General features: G+C 39.7%; 1 protein-coding gene across 3 annotated transcripts in view; it reads right to left on the bottom strand.

The window, feature by feature from the left end:
* NTRK2 (neurotrophic receptor tyrosine kinase 2) overlaps positions 1-18,421 on the bottom strand; it is a 201,623-nt gene that overhangs the window by 47,465 nt on the left and 135,737 nt on the right. For all 3 annotated transcript variants that reach the window (XM_062514087.1, XM_062514086.1, XM_062514085.1), the window contains 2 exons: positions 6,206-6,336; positions 157-329 (listed from right to left, as the gene is read on the bottom strand). In XM_062514087.1, coding sequence (XP_062370071.1) covers positions 157-329; positions 6,206-6,336 — 304 coding nt within the window. The remainder of the gene's footprint in view (positions 1-156; positions 330-6,205; positions 6,337-18,421) is intronic.

The raw sequence follows: 18,421 nt of genomic DNA on the forward strand, positions 1-18,421 counted from the left end.
CATATCCAAGTAAAAAAGACAAGAGTCACACAATTTGTTTTCCTAGGTGTCAGCTTTTTTCCAGCGGTAGTTGTTAATTTAATATTAAATACCAATAACACCTACCTTTTCTGCCCACTTTTGGCTCAGGAGCACAATATATGTTCATTGATTTACCTGAGGAATTTGTTAAGATCTCCATGCTTCATATACTCAAAGACCATGATGAGTGGATCACCCTCAACACAGACACCATAGAATTTGACAATGTGCTCATGTTGCAGGTTAGTTAGCAGTTCTGCCTCACGGTGGAAGTCCTTGCGGGCATTATCACTGGCATCTTTCAGTGTCTGGTGGAGAAAATGAAAATGTAAGGAAGGAAGATATTCACAGAAGGTAGGAAACATGTGGAACATCCCTCTAAGGGTAGGATAAGGACACAGTACAGCACAGAGGATAAAGTACTTTCTTAATAACTCTTTTAGAAATGCAGATGTGATCCCGAAGTGCAATTAAATAACGGCAGTACAATTTTCATTCTCCTGCCACATGTTATTCCCAAACAAACACTTTTCTTGTAAGAGAACGTATGAATACTCATGCTTTCGCTGTGACAAGTGTTTTCCAAACACAGAACAAATAAACTGATCTCATCCCAAAAATATACCAGTACACAGCTGGTTTGTATCCTTGAGCATTTAACTCAAGCAACCCCTAGTATCCTGCTGGTATTTACCTTTCTTGTTAGTTCTTTAAAATAAAACTCTCCTCCTTGTTTAGAATACATAGTGGCAATGTGGATGCATTCTTTACATACTGCTGATGTTAGTTCCTGTGGTGTGCTGTACATTAGGTATATTTACATGAGAGAATACCCCTGGACCAGAGTAAGACTTGTTGAGGTATCAGCCAGAAACTTCTTCAAAATTCTGTAAATCTACTCACAAGATTAGGCATATGTGTAAGTAACTGGAGGTCAAATCCTAAAGTGATAGACATGGAGGAAAGCAAATACACAGAGGAATTCTGGGGTGTTGCTGGATCAAATAGGAGACTTAAATCTTCTATATTCAAATAATACTAATTTAACTGCCACACAGAGGCAGTTTCTGAATTCTCCTTACAAACTACATTTCATGAGCAAGAAAACACTTTAATGTACAAAAAAACCCCACCTTTTCTGACACCAATTAAATGAGGCATAATTATAATTGACAATAAACCACTAATAGACTCTGTAGTCAAGAGATACAGTGGTTGTGCTGTACTAATTCAAAAAATATTTCTAAAACCACAAGAGAAAGATGGCAAGTTACCAACATTCACAATTTGTTCTTCACAGAAACTGCTGTCTGGGCTCTGTACCTCTGGATTTTAACAATACCTAGGTTTAGTACAATGGAAGATAAGGCACAAATGTAGTGGCAATGTTTTAACTAAAAATGCCTTTTCCTGGCCATCTAGTCACTTTATTTTCTATCCTGAATTACTACATAGAGCATGGAACCAGCCACACTCATCAGAACAGAAATAGAATAAGTTGTTCTTATTCTATCCAATCATTTTGCTGACAGAGTTTTTAGCTGCAGTAGTCGTGGTTTGTTCAAGCTTTTTTTTCAACAGTGACAATTCTGTCCACTTTTCTAGCATTACATGTGTGTGTGTGTGAAGAAGAGCCTAGAAGACCACTGTGGAAAGAAACACATGCTTTACTTGTGATGCCACAGTCCTGGGTCTTGAAAAACTGATTATTACCATAATAAAATTCAGATGGGGGGACAAGGAGTAAGGCAGAATGGATTGCTGTCTTCTGAGTTCGGGGGCTTTTCCCTGTGGATTTTAGGCTCTGTGGATCTTAGAGGCAAAAGAAATCACTCATTGCTTAGATGTCCCTTCCCTGAGGAATGTACTTATGAATTTCAACATGCCTTCAGGCCCAGAATCTTTTTTCCATAAGCTTTACCAATGATGCAAAAGGGACATTTCTTCATCAGGGCTTCTCTAGCCAAGCTATGTTAGTATACACAACTGTATCATGGATATCAAATTTGCTTCCCACTATGGTCTATACACTATCACATCTGAACTGAGTGAGGACTGGAATTTAAGTGTTTTCCAATATTCCAGGCTCTGGGATGATACTTTAACATGATACAGGCACCAGCCCACAGTCCATTGTGTGCTATATATACTGAAATCACTGGTAATAATTCTGTTGTCACCTGAGTTTCCTCTAGGGGCTTCATATATGAAGTGATTGGACTGTAATGCTTCTCAGCAACAGAATTAGAATAACAATTTATACAAAACCCATTTTTAAATAATAGCAATCTGGGAAAAAACTGACAGGGAGAAGCAGAGGCTGATCATCTTACCAGCAGGTCCTTTCCCTGGAAGGAGAGAAAAAATGCTGACAGCTCTGTCCTGTGAGGATGGCATATTGTGCATTTGAGGAGATGCTTTTTATCTCACAGAAGCAAAAAAATTATCATATGACAGAATAGTTGCCGTGGCAATTCCACATTTTCTGTCAAACAGCAAAATGCAGAAAACTCTAAAACTCAGGTGAAACTCAGTAAGGGTTTCTACTACCATGGGTTGACCAGAATTTCTGTCACCCACCATTGCAAAATCTCCTTTTCATTATTTCATGCAGTGCACAGGATAGACACAATGCATGAGAGAGAGCTGGCACAGTGAGGCAAGGAAGAGACTGGAAGGTAAAAAAGTTAATAAGTATGTAGAATTTACATAGAAATGACATTGACTAATGCATTTAGCTTGTTCTCAGTACAAGAAAAGAAAAAAAGAAAAAAAAAAACCAACAAAATAAAACCCTAAGAACACAAGGAGAGGAAAGACATATTAATTATTATTATCATTACTAATAAGTATGCCAAAGCTCTGCATACAAAGCACTTTCACCAGTTGACAGGAGGTTTTCCCAAACAGGATCTGGGATTCAATAACATGTGCTTTCCAGCCACTCAGGCCCATGATTAAAGAGGAGGGACAAGCTTCCTTGGGAAACAGAGGCTCTTACAGGAGCTCCACATCTGCCAAGTTCATCCTTGTAACAGCCAGACCACCACCCCACACTTACTGTCTTCCAGAGTCTTTGTCCAGGTGTCAGCCCTCCATGTGCTGCCCTGTGCTCCGCAGCCAGTGTGAGCTCTGAACACCACTCTATCTGACACCACAGAGCTGCCTTCATGGGCAGGTCACAGCAACAGCAGGAGGATGGGGCTGCTGTCACCAACGTCAGCCAAACTCTCAAGACAGCTACATGACGACAACTACTACTACTACTACTACTACTACTACTACTACTACTACTACTACTACTACTACTACTACTACTTTTTACTGCTTCAACTGTCCCCTACCAAATAATTGCCACTGCTTCCCATCAACATACAAGAGCTGACTGGTATGTCTTCTCAAGAAATGGAGTGGTGGTTTTGAGCCTTCTTAGAACTGAAGGTCTGAAGAATTGGAAACCTTTGTTTTTCCTGTGCAGCTGCCATGGAAATACTCTTGATCTCACACAAACAGCCGTCTGCTAGCTGAGCAAAACCCCCCAGCGGACACAGAGGCAACTGCTAACCTGTGCCTTGTCAGCCTCACCTCCCGCTCTGGAGAGGCTACACTAGTGTGAGACTGGGGATCCAGTCCTATGAGGAGACAGTACTGAGCCAGGCCTGAACAAACACAGCAAAATGGGCCCTCAAGAAAACAGTAATTTTTCTTTCCTCCACCCTCTCTTCTGTAAAAGTTCCTGCAACAAATGGTGTCCTGATATGATGGGCTATGGGGGCAATGCTAGTACAATGCCCAGGTTTTGTCCAATGGAAATTTCTAAATTTTCAATTTATTGGAAATAAAATTTCTATTTTTTTGGAAAATTTTTCAGATTTTTGGAAATTTGGAAATTATTTCCAAATACTCGATGTTGTCCCCCAAAAGCCTACACTAATCAAAAGCAATTCAAACAAATTATCTTTCTCCTCTTTAAAGGAGCAAAATCTCAAACTCTTTAGTATTTTATGCTAGGCCTGATCTTTTTTATGTTCCCAGATTTTTCTGGGCCTCTTAGCTCCTAAATAATTTGCAGCAGCAATGTCAGCATTTTGGATACCAGCTGGCTGAAAAGAAGGAAAAGTGTTGAGTTAGAAGGAGGGGTGCTCAGGGCCAGGCACAAGCCATAAAGTTTTCTAGTAACTGACAGGCACAGGGAGCTGACAGGGACCACTAGCCAACCTGACCCCCATTGTGCAGGTGAGACTGTGCCTCCTTTCTGCTGAAATATGCCCAGTACCACCTTACTCTTTGGCAAGTAGCTATTTCCCCTGGGCTCACCAAATCTACTTTATGGTGATGGGTGTGTTCTGGTTTTGCCCATGGAGCTGAAGCTCTCTAAAGCCCTTGTGTGTCAGGAAGAGCTGCTCATTGCTGCCAGCATTCAAGTCTGCTCCTCTATGACTAAAATTGCCAAATCCCATGCTCAGGGATGGAGTCCAGACACAGTTCTGCACTGAAGTGCAGGATAGCTCTCTGCACTGCAGTGGAGGCCCCATCCCTTGGCCTCCATTGTGACTGAGGGATACCTGTTATCTGTGGCTGGTAACCACAGTGAAAGAGGCAAGCATCAGGCAATTAACCCCCCAGTTATATGAGAATGAATCCAGTAGCTCAGGTTACCAAAAACTTTTCTCTGTGACAACAGCCAGAGTCACATTTTTAAGAGCCAATGACAGAAACATAAAATGGGAATAACCTGTTCCCAGAGGTAATTCTTCCCATAGCCGCCTGCAAGATTCATATTAAGGACACTACAAAGAGAGGATTTGGTTAAAAAAAAAAAATAAAAAAAAAAAAGCCGAAACCAAAAAAGTATAAAATTTGCCCAGAAAATGGATAGATTTTCATCTAGGTCTGTGGAGACATATGTACCTTTAAAGGCTGAATGCTCTTCCTTTTGATTTACACTGAGAATGAGCAGCAGATAGAAAGTGCAGTGCAGCATTTAACAGCAGAAGTGTTAGGCTCCATTTGGAGAGGACTTTCAAAAGGAGCAAGTGAATGGAAATACTTTTATTTTGCTATCAAGCAGTTCCCTAAAGTGACAGAGGAAAGACCATTTCCATTATAGCTTCACCAAAATATGACAAAAAATTCATTCAAATCTAGTTTTTTTATCTCCTATCTCTTGCTTTCTCCTGTCTATGCTATATCCCTTCAGGGCTTAATTTTTTTCTCACCAGTCAACAGACTGAACTACTCCCAAGTATCAAAAAGCTTATAATCCTGGCAACCCCAAAAACCTGCTATTTTTGATGGAGCACTCTACAAGACTGTCCTCTTTTCATGTTCTTCCTCTGTCACATTCAAGACTCTATTTCTTGTTACCAAATTCAAAATACGATCTATATTATTTCTTTTACTGTATGGTTTAATCCAAAATGCACACATGGTTGCCTAATTGTGACCTGTCAGACAAAATTATTTTCTGGCCACTTGGCACAGCCCAAATTCTGGACATGTATTCCCGCTGCACTTAATGAGATATTTCAAATATGGGACACCTGGTTTAATTTTTGTCAGAACACTACAGATGGAGATAAGAGATTGGTTTCAAGGAAAGTTTTCAAACCCTGAGACTGTAGTTTCACCAATACTGCTTCTAGCTACATCCACAGCTAACCTTAGCTCTCGAATTTTGGGGGACAAAAATGGCTTGGTGCAGAGAAGCAGGCTTTGTCTCTAAGCCATATTAATGAAAAATACCCACAGACAATTTCAGCTGCTGACTAAAAGAATGGCACACTCCTGAAACAGAAGGATGTTCATTGCCTAGCAATTATACACGACCTATTCACTTAGCTAGTAACAGATTATTTTTTAGACATGCATAAATATCACATGCATTTTTAATGACACAGATATTATTTTTCACTATTTGTACTTCAGACAGGCCATGAAAGATTTTGCCCCCTTATGATGCAATTTGTTGCCTTCTTTTTCCTTATGATATTCAGTTCACATTTTATAATCCACAGCAAGATCAAATACCAAATTCTCTTAACACCCCATTAGCCTTGTGAACTCTTCTACATGTATCAGAACAGCTACACAGGATTATGGAATAAGCAAACACGATCACTTACAAATAAAACAGCACTAGTTGCAGCCATGAATTAATAATGGTAACCCTAGACTCTTTTACCTTCACTGCCACCAAGATCTTGCCCTGCTCAGGACACAGGTTATAGCATTCTGCCAGAAAGACTTTCCCAAAGGCTCCTTCTCCCAGTTCTCTTTTAAGAACGATATTGTGGCGCTTGATGTGATGCACAACTGTGAAGAGAAGACAAAATAGAGGTCAGAAGGGAGCTGCAAATCCAGGATGGTTTAGAGCCCACGCTCAGAGCCACTTGGAGATAGGATTGCGTGTGAAGTAGGGAAGGAATCAAAGAGCCCACATGTAAATTTTTTACTACATCCTGCAAAAAGATTGAGTTTATGCATGTGTATGTGGAGGGTAGTGCATTTTCTGGGCAAGAAGACATGGAATTAAGAGTCAGCTGGGAGCAGGCCATTTATCATCATGTTAGGATTACTGCTGCAGGGCATGCATAAGAGACAATGCTACTTTTTTAAAAAACATTAAGATGGCAAATCAGAAAACAAACCAAACTTTTCTCACACCTTTTCTACTTTTGTACTTTTAACAATAGCAGAACTCTCCTGTCCAAATCCAAAACGTTTTAAAATAAACCTAAACCAAGAAAACCAAATGTGTCCTCTTTCAACTTAATGCAACTTAACACTCTGGTTTACTTACCACTTCTAAGTAAACCACCCCTTTCCCACGTTGTGCTACAATATAGTTACAATGAGATAAGAAATTTTGGTCTCACAAACATGATTTACAGTATTGATCTGAAGTAAAAGAAAAATAAGATGGACAAAGGTTTTAGTCCATATAGTGGACAGAAGCTTAGTTCAATTGCTGCCCAGAGTCAATTGATTCAAACATGAAGCCCATGAATATTTTTTGACTTATTTTACATTCTCCTTTCAGCAAAAGCTTCCATTAAAATCTTTAATATTTAAAATACTGTACTAAATTTTGAAGACTACATTATCAATTTACAATGTTCAAGCTAAATAAAGCAGTTCTAAGGGCAGTGTAGCTACCAATAGTGTGGACAGCTTGTGTTGCTGAAACTGTACAATGCAGACAGCATCTGCAGATGATTTTAACCTTGGTGCACTTAGCCATCTTTGCAAAGACTGAAATTCAACCCTGCCTGGAAGAAGCCCATTTGCAACCTAAACTCTAAACACAGTGAATTCAATAGCAGTGCACAAGCTTCAGGCTGGCTTCTGCAAGGGTGAAAATCTCACCTTGGCTGCTCAGCTGCAGGGAACAGGACTGAACCCTGCCAACAATGTAGGGTGTGGCCAGATGAAGACCTACACCTGTGTCCATACTTGGTCAGGAAGAATGCTGATGATAACATGAATAGGGAGAAATGGCACAGCCCATCCCTATTCCTGTCAGCAGCATTTGGAGAAAAGGACCATAGTCTCCAAGAGAAGAAAATGTTTGTCCCACACCCTAAGCCTAAAGCAACCTAACCTGAGCATACTGCATGTAAATACACTTCACATCTGTGTGTGGATATGAGGGAAACCTTGTGCTGGAGCAGGCTCAGAGCGTGAGCAATTCATCATGCATCTGCCATCATGAGGTTGACAGCACATCTGAGGAACGGATCTCCACCAGATCCAGCTGGCACCTGCTAGAAGACCCTTGGCCAGCGTCCAAGTAGGACCCTGCACCTTGTACATAAGAGTGGGGAAGGCTGGATTCTCCCCACAGCTCACCAGACTCACCAGGCTTTGCTGCTTTCCCCACAGCTGGTGGCGGCAGGGGGAATATTCACAGACTCCTTTTCCAGTGCCAAGTCTTCCAGGAGAGGCCGCATGTCTCATTAGATACACACGAAATGAGACTTCATGGTACCTACATTTTTTACTCTTTTAACACACAGGTCTAGCATAAAATTAAATTTTGTCATGGTGATGCTTTATTTGGCTAGCTACCTTAGCAGGTCCCCTGCAGTCAAGATGAATTTGCTTTTTATTTTCATTTCCTCCTAAGCACTGGCTTTGCAAGAAAGGCTCAAAATACAGTCAGCACAAGATAGGCCTGAACCAAAACACACTTTTTCCCCATGGACACAAGTTAACCAGCATTGCTGGCATCTGCTAATACTGGCCATGAGGCAGACCAGCAGAGCTGAAAGACTGCCCTGGCACACCACCTGAGCACCAGAGTGTGGCTCATCTCGACCTCTGAGCTTTAAAAATGCTTGATAACAAGGGAGTGCTACCCCCTATCCCTTAAAAACTTGCCATCCAACCCTGCCTCTTGGGGAATTCTCTTCCCCTCTGCTTTACTAATATTGCCAGGAGGATGCCTCTCTTCCTTTCCCACAGGGGAAAGAAAGCAAAGGCAGTTTTTCATTTTTTTCTGCCCACAGCTGCCAAAGGTTTGGTGATGAAGACAGTCCGAATTTTGTGTGGGTCCTCTCCATTTTGAACCCATTATACTGCTAATGTTGAGCCTAGCAGTACAAAGGAGTTTTTTTGTGAAGCTCCTGGAGGACTTTACAAACAATAGAATAAAAATAAATAAGAAACATATTCAATACTTCTCTGTAGTACCCTTACAATTGCTGTTAAACACTCCTATATAAACCAAGTATTTGAATAAACAATCCATCCCATAAACCAAACTGTGAAAGCTGAAACACAGAAAGGCGCAGAAGAGGTCTGCACAGAATGTATTTACAACTTGTTATGCTCTATCCATTCCTGTTACCTTTTTGAGCTGTGCTGAGTTACTAAACAAAAAATTACAGTAAGTATGACTGAATGGGCAGAGATTAAACATAATAACAATGCAAGTAAATCAAACACAAATGATGTGATAGATATATGAGCTCAGAAAAAAATCCATTTAGCACACTCAGTGCCCCAGCCATGATGACACCATCTTCAGTAGGAGGATACTTGAGCAGGAGATACACTGGAAAATTCAGGTCAAAATCTGCTTTCAGTTACTATCAGGATAAACCAAATTACCTCTGATAAAGTCCAAGAGATTATCCTGGATTTACATTGAAGAAACAAAGCAAAATTTGGCCAAAGAGCTGACATAAACTAAGAAGTTGTCTCATAACACTTTTTCACAAGAAAAGGTACACAAACATTCAAATGACAGCTATGTATTTTCCTCCATTAGATTCTAAATGGCAATTGCATCTGACCTGCCATTTGTACTTTTAAGAGCATATAATCTCTGGTTTTAAACCTTAAGTGATTATGGTAAAAAAATATATTTCATTGAACTAAAAGCTATGTACACTTCAGAGAGAAATGAAATATGAAATATGAAACAAGACAAAACAAAGAAGGGTAAATGCTGTAAAGAGGCTATGATAAAATAATACCCTCACAGGCATATCCTTAAAAGCAGGGGGCTCCCATAGATGACTTCAGGGAAGCAGAGGGAAACGGGGAAAAAGTCTCCCTTCTCATCGCATGGTCTCAGAAGCATCCCACCAAAAGAGTTGGACCTCTTCTTATTTCACTCACTCAGCAGACAGTATGTCACACTGGAAATTGTGCAATACTTATTTCCAGGTATGAGACTACACTCCCCTGGTAACCTACCTTTGATGGTGAGGCTGAACAGGGAGGGGCACACCACATTCTGGAATTGGTTCCAGCGGAACAGGCAACTCAATATCACCTCATCAGGTTGAATTCCCTGAGCTGTACACAAATTAATCCAACCAGGGACAGCAAGATACATAGCAGCATACATTAGGAGCATTTTTTTTTGCCCATATTTAAACAAGAAATGGGATGGAGCGAAGGTGTTTCACCTTGGTCACAGACAAATAGGTCTTAATATTTTACCACCTTATGTGACCATTACACTATCTAAGCTGGCCATCTGAACTATATGGAGCTTAATATTGAGCTAAATGACTTGTATGTGGCAGAAGAATGTCTCCAGAGATTGCACCAGTCCTTATTTGAAAGTCTGAACTATTCCCTTGCTTTCATGTGTAGTCATTTCATTGCTAGTAAAAATGCATGCCTTTTTTCTTTGTCTCTTAATCATTAACTTGTCTGGCTGTCATCCTCCTCTCTTGATCTTTAGGGGACTTTTTCTGACAGTTTTAGCAGCATTTTTAGGTTTGGTATTAAATACATGTAATCAACAACCTTCTTTCCCTTCTTGGTGAGACAGAGACAGAAATTCCTCACACTAGGAAAGCATTTTCTCCAGTTCCCCAGTAATTGTCTTGACTTTTCTCTGGAAAATTTTTAAACATCGTTTTAAAAGAAGTGGTTTCCAGTTGATTTTTCCCAACTGAAAGCTACTTTCCACAAGATTGTGATAAAAACATAAAATCAGCCCCTATATCTGTTCACAGCCACAGATTACACTAGTCCTTTTAAGTCTGGATTTCCTAAGGAGCACAAAAAAAATGAAATACTTATGTGATATGTATGTGAGTGTCTTGTCTTGAAGCCCTCACCCAGTTACAGTATCACAAACGTTGTCAGTTTCAAATGCGTTCCCATCTACCTCATGAGAAGAGTGAGGATATTTATGGAGAGACTGAAACATGGACTCACTCATGGACTGTAAACAGACAACAGCTGACAGGCATCACTGCCTCACTAAACTACCAGCACTGTAAGATCCTTTTGTGTTGCATGCCTGCTTATATCTGCTGAGACTGCTTCTGTGGATACTGTTCAAAGTTTTGCTAGTGGTACACATGTGGGACAGTCCTGATGAAATTTGTTGCACCAGGACTCTGAGAACAGAATGAGGACCTTCAAGATGCCAAGAAATTAGGCAAGGTGATATTATAAACATACCCACAGCTGCATAAGTAACAGGCAGTCATAGAAAAGAGTCAGCTTGTGATGTGACACAAGGTCCCACAGAAGGATGTTTTGTAAATTTCTTCGTTTCTTTTCTCACTATTTCTATTGAAATTGTGGACTGAACTATTTCTAAGACCTTGCTAGAAAAAAAGAGGTGTAAATGGCTAAGTAATTGTTTAAACAGTGTATCAAATTTGATATCAACAGCATTTGCCACTCACAAAATAGTAGCTTTTGCTGGAATCCTATAGCAGGATACAAATTCACTGCAAAGAGCATGTGGCAAGTCTAGACTGGCGGCCATCATATTATGCAATAGCAGCATGTGTGCAGGTTCTACAAGCTATTGCCAGAATAGAAACTTTGGCTTATTGAGTCATCTACTCTCTAAGGTGGCAATAAAAGCCAACAACGTATCCTTTTTTGTTTTGTCTTGTTTTGTTTTGTTGTTTTTTTGTTTTGTTTTTCTTTGGTTTGGGTTTTTTTTTAGCCTTTTGATCTGTCAGCCTTGCTTGGATGCAGAAATAGGACATCTCAGTTGTATCTTTCTGATTATTTGATGCATTTATCCCATACGATGTTCATTACTTATTATTCTATACAAATTTTATGTAGTGCTATTGTAGTTTAATTTTTACCATATAGCAGCAACAATTGATCATGTAAGGCTCATGCCCAGCTGTTGTAGATACAATGTTTTCATGTACAAATATATATACATTTTTAAACTTATATATGTGCATACATAAATATGCATATATATATATATATATATATATAGTTGTCCACAGATGAGAATCACCTTTTCAATGGAAGTAAAATAAGCTGACAGAAAATTTCCTCTCCGTACCTCAGGTACTTTGCTCTAAATGAAAGGTGCTGGTATTGGCTCTAGAAACCTGAGTAGGAAGGATTCACGGAGCAACAAGGTCAGAAAGGCATTTGGCTCTTATCACATTACCTGTGCAAGTCCAGCTTCTGAAGCACTTTGAGTCTGGTTTTGTGTCTTTGGAAAAACACAGTACAATTCAAGAGCTGTAAAACAGTTATCCCTTGGGTGGCCTTCAGTGATTTGTCAGGTTTCTCACATGCATTACGTCCTAAATGGGCCTTGTGGAAGTGATGACACTTAGGATCTAATGCCAGTGATCTTCCTGGAAGAGCTGGAGGCATTTATGAGAGGCAAACAAGTGATTGTCACAGGAATGGCATCATTCCCAGGCACTCCCTTCTTGTCTGGAGCTACATCTGGTAAATCAAATAAATCTATGTTTGCTGCAGTTTAACCTTTCAGTTGCTTTGTTTACAACTTAAATCCTCACAGGATATATATTTAAAGCCTGGAATTTTTATTTTTCTGGGTTAGAATTAGGCTTCCTTTTGTAACACAGTGCTGCAGCACCTTGAATGGTGACCACCTCTCTCCCACCTGCCTGGAGCAGCAGGGGCACCACAGATCTTGTCCACTGTAAACTCGTTTTGCTGTAGCTGGCATGGCTCTTCTCTGTCTGAAGTACAAGAACTGTCTTTTGGGGTTAATATTTGATTCCTGGTGAGCCATTTTACTTTACTCTTTTTTTTGAGTTTTTTTTTTGTTTAATTGGCCAAGATGCCATCAGCTTAGATATAGGTTGCCATGATGCCATATTTGATTAGATCCTTATACTCAAATAAATATTACTTAAGAATAAATTCCAACAAAAATGCTATCACTGTCTTAAATGCATGAGTCAGATCGACTTAATTCACCCTTCATGAAAAAAATAAAGTCAACCATTTATCTCTACAGGAATTTGTCCTTTTGTATTAAAACTGAGGTGCACAAGACCTTCAAGCCCTAGCCACTCAAAACTGAACTTTTAAATGCTGAAACAATTGGGATATATTAGAATAGCTGAAAGCTAAATTTGGCTATTTTCAGAATAAGTAGCATATATTAATCACCCTGCATTTCTCTTTCTATGATGCTTCCAGCATACTAAAAGCTTTTCAGTGCAGTATGGTAAATCAGCTTTAAGCAGAAAACTGCAGAGGAATTTTGACAAAGCACTGTCTTTGCAGATATGTATACAATTAATTTATAAATGCCAATCTCAATACATTTTTTCCAAAAGGTTAACCATCATACAGGCTATTGTGTGTGAGTTGCTGTGTAAAACCTGTTAGTATTATTTTATCGTGGCAAATCTGTCTTTCATATTTAACTGGTGACAATGATCTCAGCATGAACACCCTTCCTGTTTAGACCTGGAAATCCTTTCCCTCCACACTGTACTAATCTTTAGGAATCTTCTGTTTTACATGAATAGGGGTACTTGGCAAAGGATGGGGGAATACCATATAACAATAGATACTTGTAGAGTGGGAAGGGCTAATAAACATACTGTCTTCTATATACTATATTTTTTTTATCTCTGTTTTTAGAAATAGACACAGTCTGAAAAACATCCCAGGGTGCCAGCCTGAGAAGTAAGACCTAAAAGAAACTACCTCCAGAGATGAGACATATTCAATCTTAGAGTAAATGGGTATAAAGGTGAAACTCAATGGAGATTGCACTGTTTTTGATCTACATTTCTGTGCTTTCCCTCTTCTCTTCTCTTCTCATTTTAAAAGGAAAAGGAAATAACTTTGTGTATCTATCTTGTGATAATGAGCGATGTAGGGACCCCAGGTAGGTGCAAAGGAGTGTTCTTTATTTTTACTGATAGGTAAGGCTTTATAAAGCTGTACCTATTGGTAACAGCTCTACACGAAGAGGTACAGAAGGGTTTTACTGATGGCCTTTCAAAACAAAATGTGAAAAGCAAATGGAGCTTTCCAGATCGTGAAAGAATAAACCATATACTTGGCTCACAAGTTGAAATTCTATTCCCTTTTTTAAAAATTAAGCACATACTCAATTTTTACCTTTTGCTGAACTGTCTTTCTGAAAGACAGTATAGCATCTGATCAGCCATGTTAGATGGGTAGGTCTGCCTTGTTGAAGCTAACTGAGCATAGAAAGAAAAAGGAATATTAGAGAAAACATTATAGCAGCATGACAGAACCCAGTTTTTATAGATCACTTTTGAGCAAATTATTTATCATTTTCTTAATTTTTTTTGCCAATTCCTTTTACAGTTCTATCAGGCTGCAACATACTGTGTGGGTTTCTGTGAAGAAACATGATTCTCATGCATTTTTATCTTACACTTTGCTTTCTTTTAGCCAATCAAAATAAACACTTCCCCTAAGGACAAGGCTCAGTCTCCGCCTGCTTCCCTAACTGCACACAGCTGAGGTTTACTGCTCCATGGTTATTTGCTCTTGTGATTCTCTGCATATCTCCTTCTTTCCTGGATTTTGCTGTAAGCAGTCTTTAAACACAAAGAAAAATTAAGGGTTTAGCCATTTCTGAGGAGGACCCCCAAATGATACATAAAGACATTGCACTCTGTAAACAAACAAAATATAAAATCTTCCTCATCCTGCATTATTTACTGAAAGACAAGCTCATCAGAATGAAGAAAAAACATTACTTGAGTCTTCCTATAAACTAACATGGCAAGAACATCACTTCCCCTTCTGTCCTATGGGGACATAGAAGGGGTTAGCATTGTCCTGGCTGATGCCTCATGTGGGAGGAGACAAGACCAAAACTTCATAAAAGGTGAACAAACCTGTTCAAGCTTCCATTCCCCTTTACAGACCTTTCGTCCCTTGGTATTTCTGCCTTCTTCCATGGTGGAATACTTGCTCTGCTTTCGTTTCACTGCCAGACTGGCACAACTTTTTGTTAGGACATGCCATACACAGAGGCTTATGTCCCCATAGGGCATTTTCCCCTTGGCCCTGCTACTGTTTCAGAATTCCAGCGCTTATGATGTAATTGGCAGCACATGCATGCAAGGCACACCCAGAAAATTCATCTTTACCACTGGGCTGTGACAGATACCTCTACAGCAGCCACAGTTCAGTCAGAGGATAATTACACTGTTCTACCTTCAAACAAAAAGACTCGGAAGATTTCACTTTTAGGTCAACAAAGTGGATTCACAAAGGGTTTGCAAGACTGAACGTGCTGGGGGTTTTTCAGGATCAAAGCATTAACAATTGCAAATAAAAGATGACTTTTCTTTTGTCTTGTTATAAATGTGCTGGGAAAAAACTCATCTTTCTATGTTTCCACACAGGCATAGAACATGCTTAATTTTTCAAGCATGAAAAGGTCTTACTGCAGATCACACATCATCTCCTCTGCTGACCTGGTTCTTCTCACCTGCATCCTCCAAAGACTAATATAAGGTAGTGTATGTTTATACAAAACAAATTATTTCACGTGTAAAGGCCATGAAGTTTCTACAGTTTGGGTGGTTTATCATTCTTCAGGGTCTGACATCCTAGGGAAGGATGCAAATTAGACTGTACCACGCTCCTTGCATTGAGCTGTGCATAAGCAAACAATGGTACTCCTACTTCGACATTATCTGTAAACTACGCTAAACTGTAGCCCAGCCAGATTTGAGAACACTAAAGGCATTTTAAAATAACAGTGAGATAAGTGTCTATTTTAAATGTCCTAATAGAAAACCCAGCCTGCCCCATGATATAGTGAGAAAAGGAAACTGACTTGTCAGTAGGAGCAGGAGGACTTTCCCAGGTCACTTTTTGAGCAAGACAAAGGTCACATGTTTTCTCTTCTCTCTTGGCTCATCATGTTTTTTTCATGTAGCATGAAAACTGATACACCTAGTTAACAGATGTAGCAGACAATATAAGAAATCTCCTTTTGCTCACTTGAGCCCTGGTTGCGTTATCTAACAGTTGACATTGATTCTCTATATTTCCGACAAATAAGGAGGAATTCTACACCTTTGCTAAAATAAATTTGTTGAGGGAGAAAAAGTGTCCATTACGTTCAGCTCCTTGTAACTGATCTGCACAACATGCAGCCCAGGACTACTTGTCCTTTAGTGGATCATAAGCAATGACTTGCCCTGTATGCCCCCATTGTGGGGGACAGCCAGGCACTCAGCACTCAGTCAGCTCATAGTCAGTCTGTCAAATGGAGATGTGCTTAAAGTAGAATCAGAGTGTCTTGGTTCCACTGCAGACAACAAACCCACAGGTCTATTTGGCCTCAGCAAGGGCTCCCTCAGACTCCATTTAAGTAAGGCCCTTGTAAATTCTCACTAACACATGTAAATCTCCTACAACATATCAATAAAATTTTATTTTAGAGAAAGAGAATAAACACAGACACATTGATCAAAAGTTAACTATACAGTATGTCAAGAGCTAATGAAAAACAAAGACATATACTCCTTTAGGATAACAACAGCTTCCCACAGGGTTCAGTGTGATAACAAACTGTCAGAGCCCCAGTACCAACAGTGACAAAACAACCACCAACAAATGGATCTTTAAAAGCTGTGGCCCATGACGAGGTTGAGGACAAATTCAGTCTCTGCCAATATGCTTTCACTACCTAAAAGCATCTTGGTTTTGACTTGATAATTATAGTGTGTTGAGCCAACCAGCTGTCACTAAGGAACAGGAGCTGCCCAAATGAAGCAAAATGCATAGACGTTTACTGCCGATTTATCACACAGTAATGAACCCAGTTACAGCCTTTTGAGGCATGGAACTGAAAGACAGAAAAGGAGAAGAAAAAAAAAACAGAGAAGAAGAAAGGGAGAAAGAAAGAACTTTGAACATTTTGTTCCAGTCAGTTTCCATGAATGAGGAAAACACCAGGTGTGATTCAATCAAAGGATGCCCTCCCACAGTCATGCTGTTGCGGTAGAAGTGGCCACTGGGCAGATACTCGAGACATACATTTCCCAAAGCACACAGACCGAGCCTTTGCTGAAACATGAACTTTCACTGATGGCAGTACACATACATAGCAGGGCAAACAAGAAGAACGGCAGAAACGGCTGAATGAACTTTATTCAGGATCTGACATACAATGTCAGTATAATGAACGTGACCTGAAGGAGATAGTTACACTCATAACAAGACTGAGTTGGCAGCTTTGCCCAATTAGTACCAGATCATTTTATGTTTATAACTAGTATACACATATGATATTCTGTAAAAGCTTAATAAATGTCACCGTAAATCATAGTTCTTTTTATCCCCTGTGCTCTTTATACTTGGAAAGTACTTTCAGTTGAATCTTCTTTAATACTAGTTGTAGACTAAAATTAATGCAAATGTAATTCTGGCAGTTTGTGCAAGACACAAGAAATGCATGGACCAGAAAGATTCTTCTTTCACCCAGCTACTGCCCTTAAAAAGCAAAAATGTTTTGTTCCAAATACTGTTCACCATGATATTTACAACTTTAGTCTGCACAGAACTAAGATAGGCAAAATGTAGGGGTTTTCTCCCCTTCCTCCTGAAGTTCGAGTTCTCTCCCAGAGCAACAACTACCAATTTGCCTACCTGTTCACCTCTTCGGAAAACATTTTGAGCAGCAGTAACCAACACAAACAGCTGCTACTTTTGTTGCACTGTAAGGGCAGAGTACCCCACCTGCTTACCAGTAAAGGAAATAGTAAAAATTGCCATGAGTTTTACTGTTACCAGTAAAAAAGCTGAATTCTTGTCTCAAGCTGCTCGAACTGACATCTGCAGCCAAGGAAATGGGTGCTGTCCTTTGACATGCCCCCAGCCTGCATTTAGCTAGAACACTGAGGTGTTGTTAAGCCAAGCTGTCACCAGGGCAGCCTAACAGGCCACTTCACAGGCAGTGTTTGTTAGCTGCTCCCTCCTGCAAGACCACCACCAGCAGGAGGGCAAGTACAGGCTTGCTTTTAGGAGGGACATGTCTGAAGTCTGTTGTCAAACTGGAGGGATGCTTCACTTTTTGGTAGTCTAATATCCACAAAATGGTCTTTAGGCAATTTCCAGGGCTCTGTGTTTCTAGCTTGTCCTTCAGAATTTTAATGAGGAAGAAAGGTCAGAAGCGAATGTAATTATTTACAAACCAATGTCAAGATTTGTTCAGTAGTTTTTCCTACAGTGTTTTCCTATGTACAATTCTAAACTAACTTATAGACTAGTGCATGGCTTTCAACATTCCTTGTCATATTTATTCTCCCCTTCTTGTAACATTTTCTTCTGTAAGAGAATGGTAATTCAGCCATATGTTCCAAGAATATAACAGGCTAACTGCAAAAATAACTATTACTGATTTTCATTTTTTCTTACAGCGATACTACAGAGAGACAACATTGTTTTCTTCTGAAGACTAGATACACATGCACACACACACACACACACACACACACACACACATACATTCACACACACACACACAGAGATTAAAAGGCATTTGTCATAAGCATTTTGGCAAGCAACTCCTAGGCTTCTGCTGAGTGAATCCTTATATGACTGTTTTCTCCACCTTGAAAAGAAGGCCAGAAATGCATACCTAGCTGTTTCATAATAGTAATGGGGAATTAAAAAA

This window comes from Cinclus cinclus, chromosome Z (genome assembly GCF_963662255.1).
Source record: "Cinclus cinclus chromosome Z, bCinCin1.1, whole genome shotgun sequence".
Lineage (NCBI taxonomy): Eukaryota > Metazoa > Chordata > Aves > Passeriformes > Cinclidae > Cinclus > Cinclus cinclus.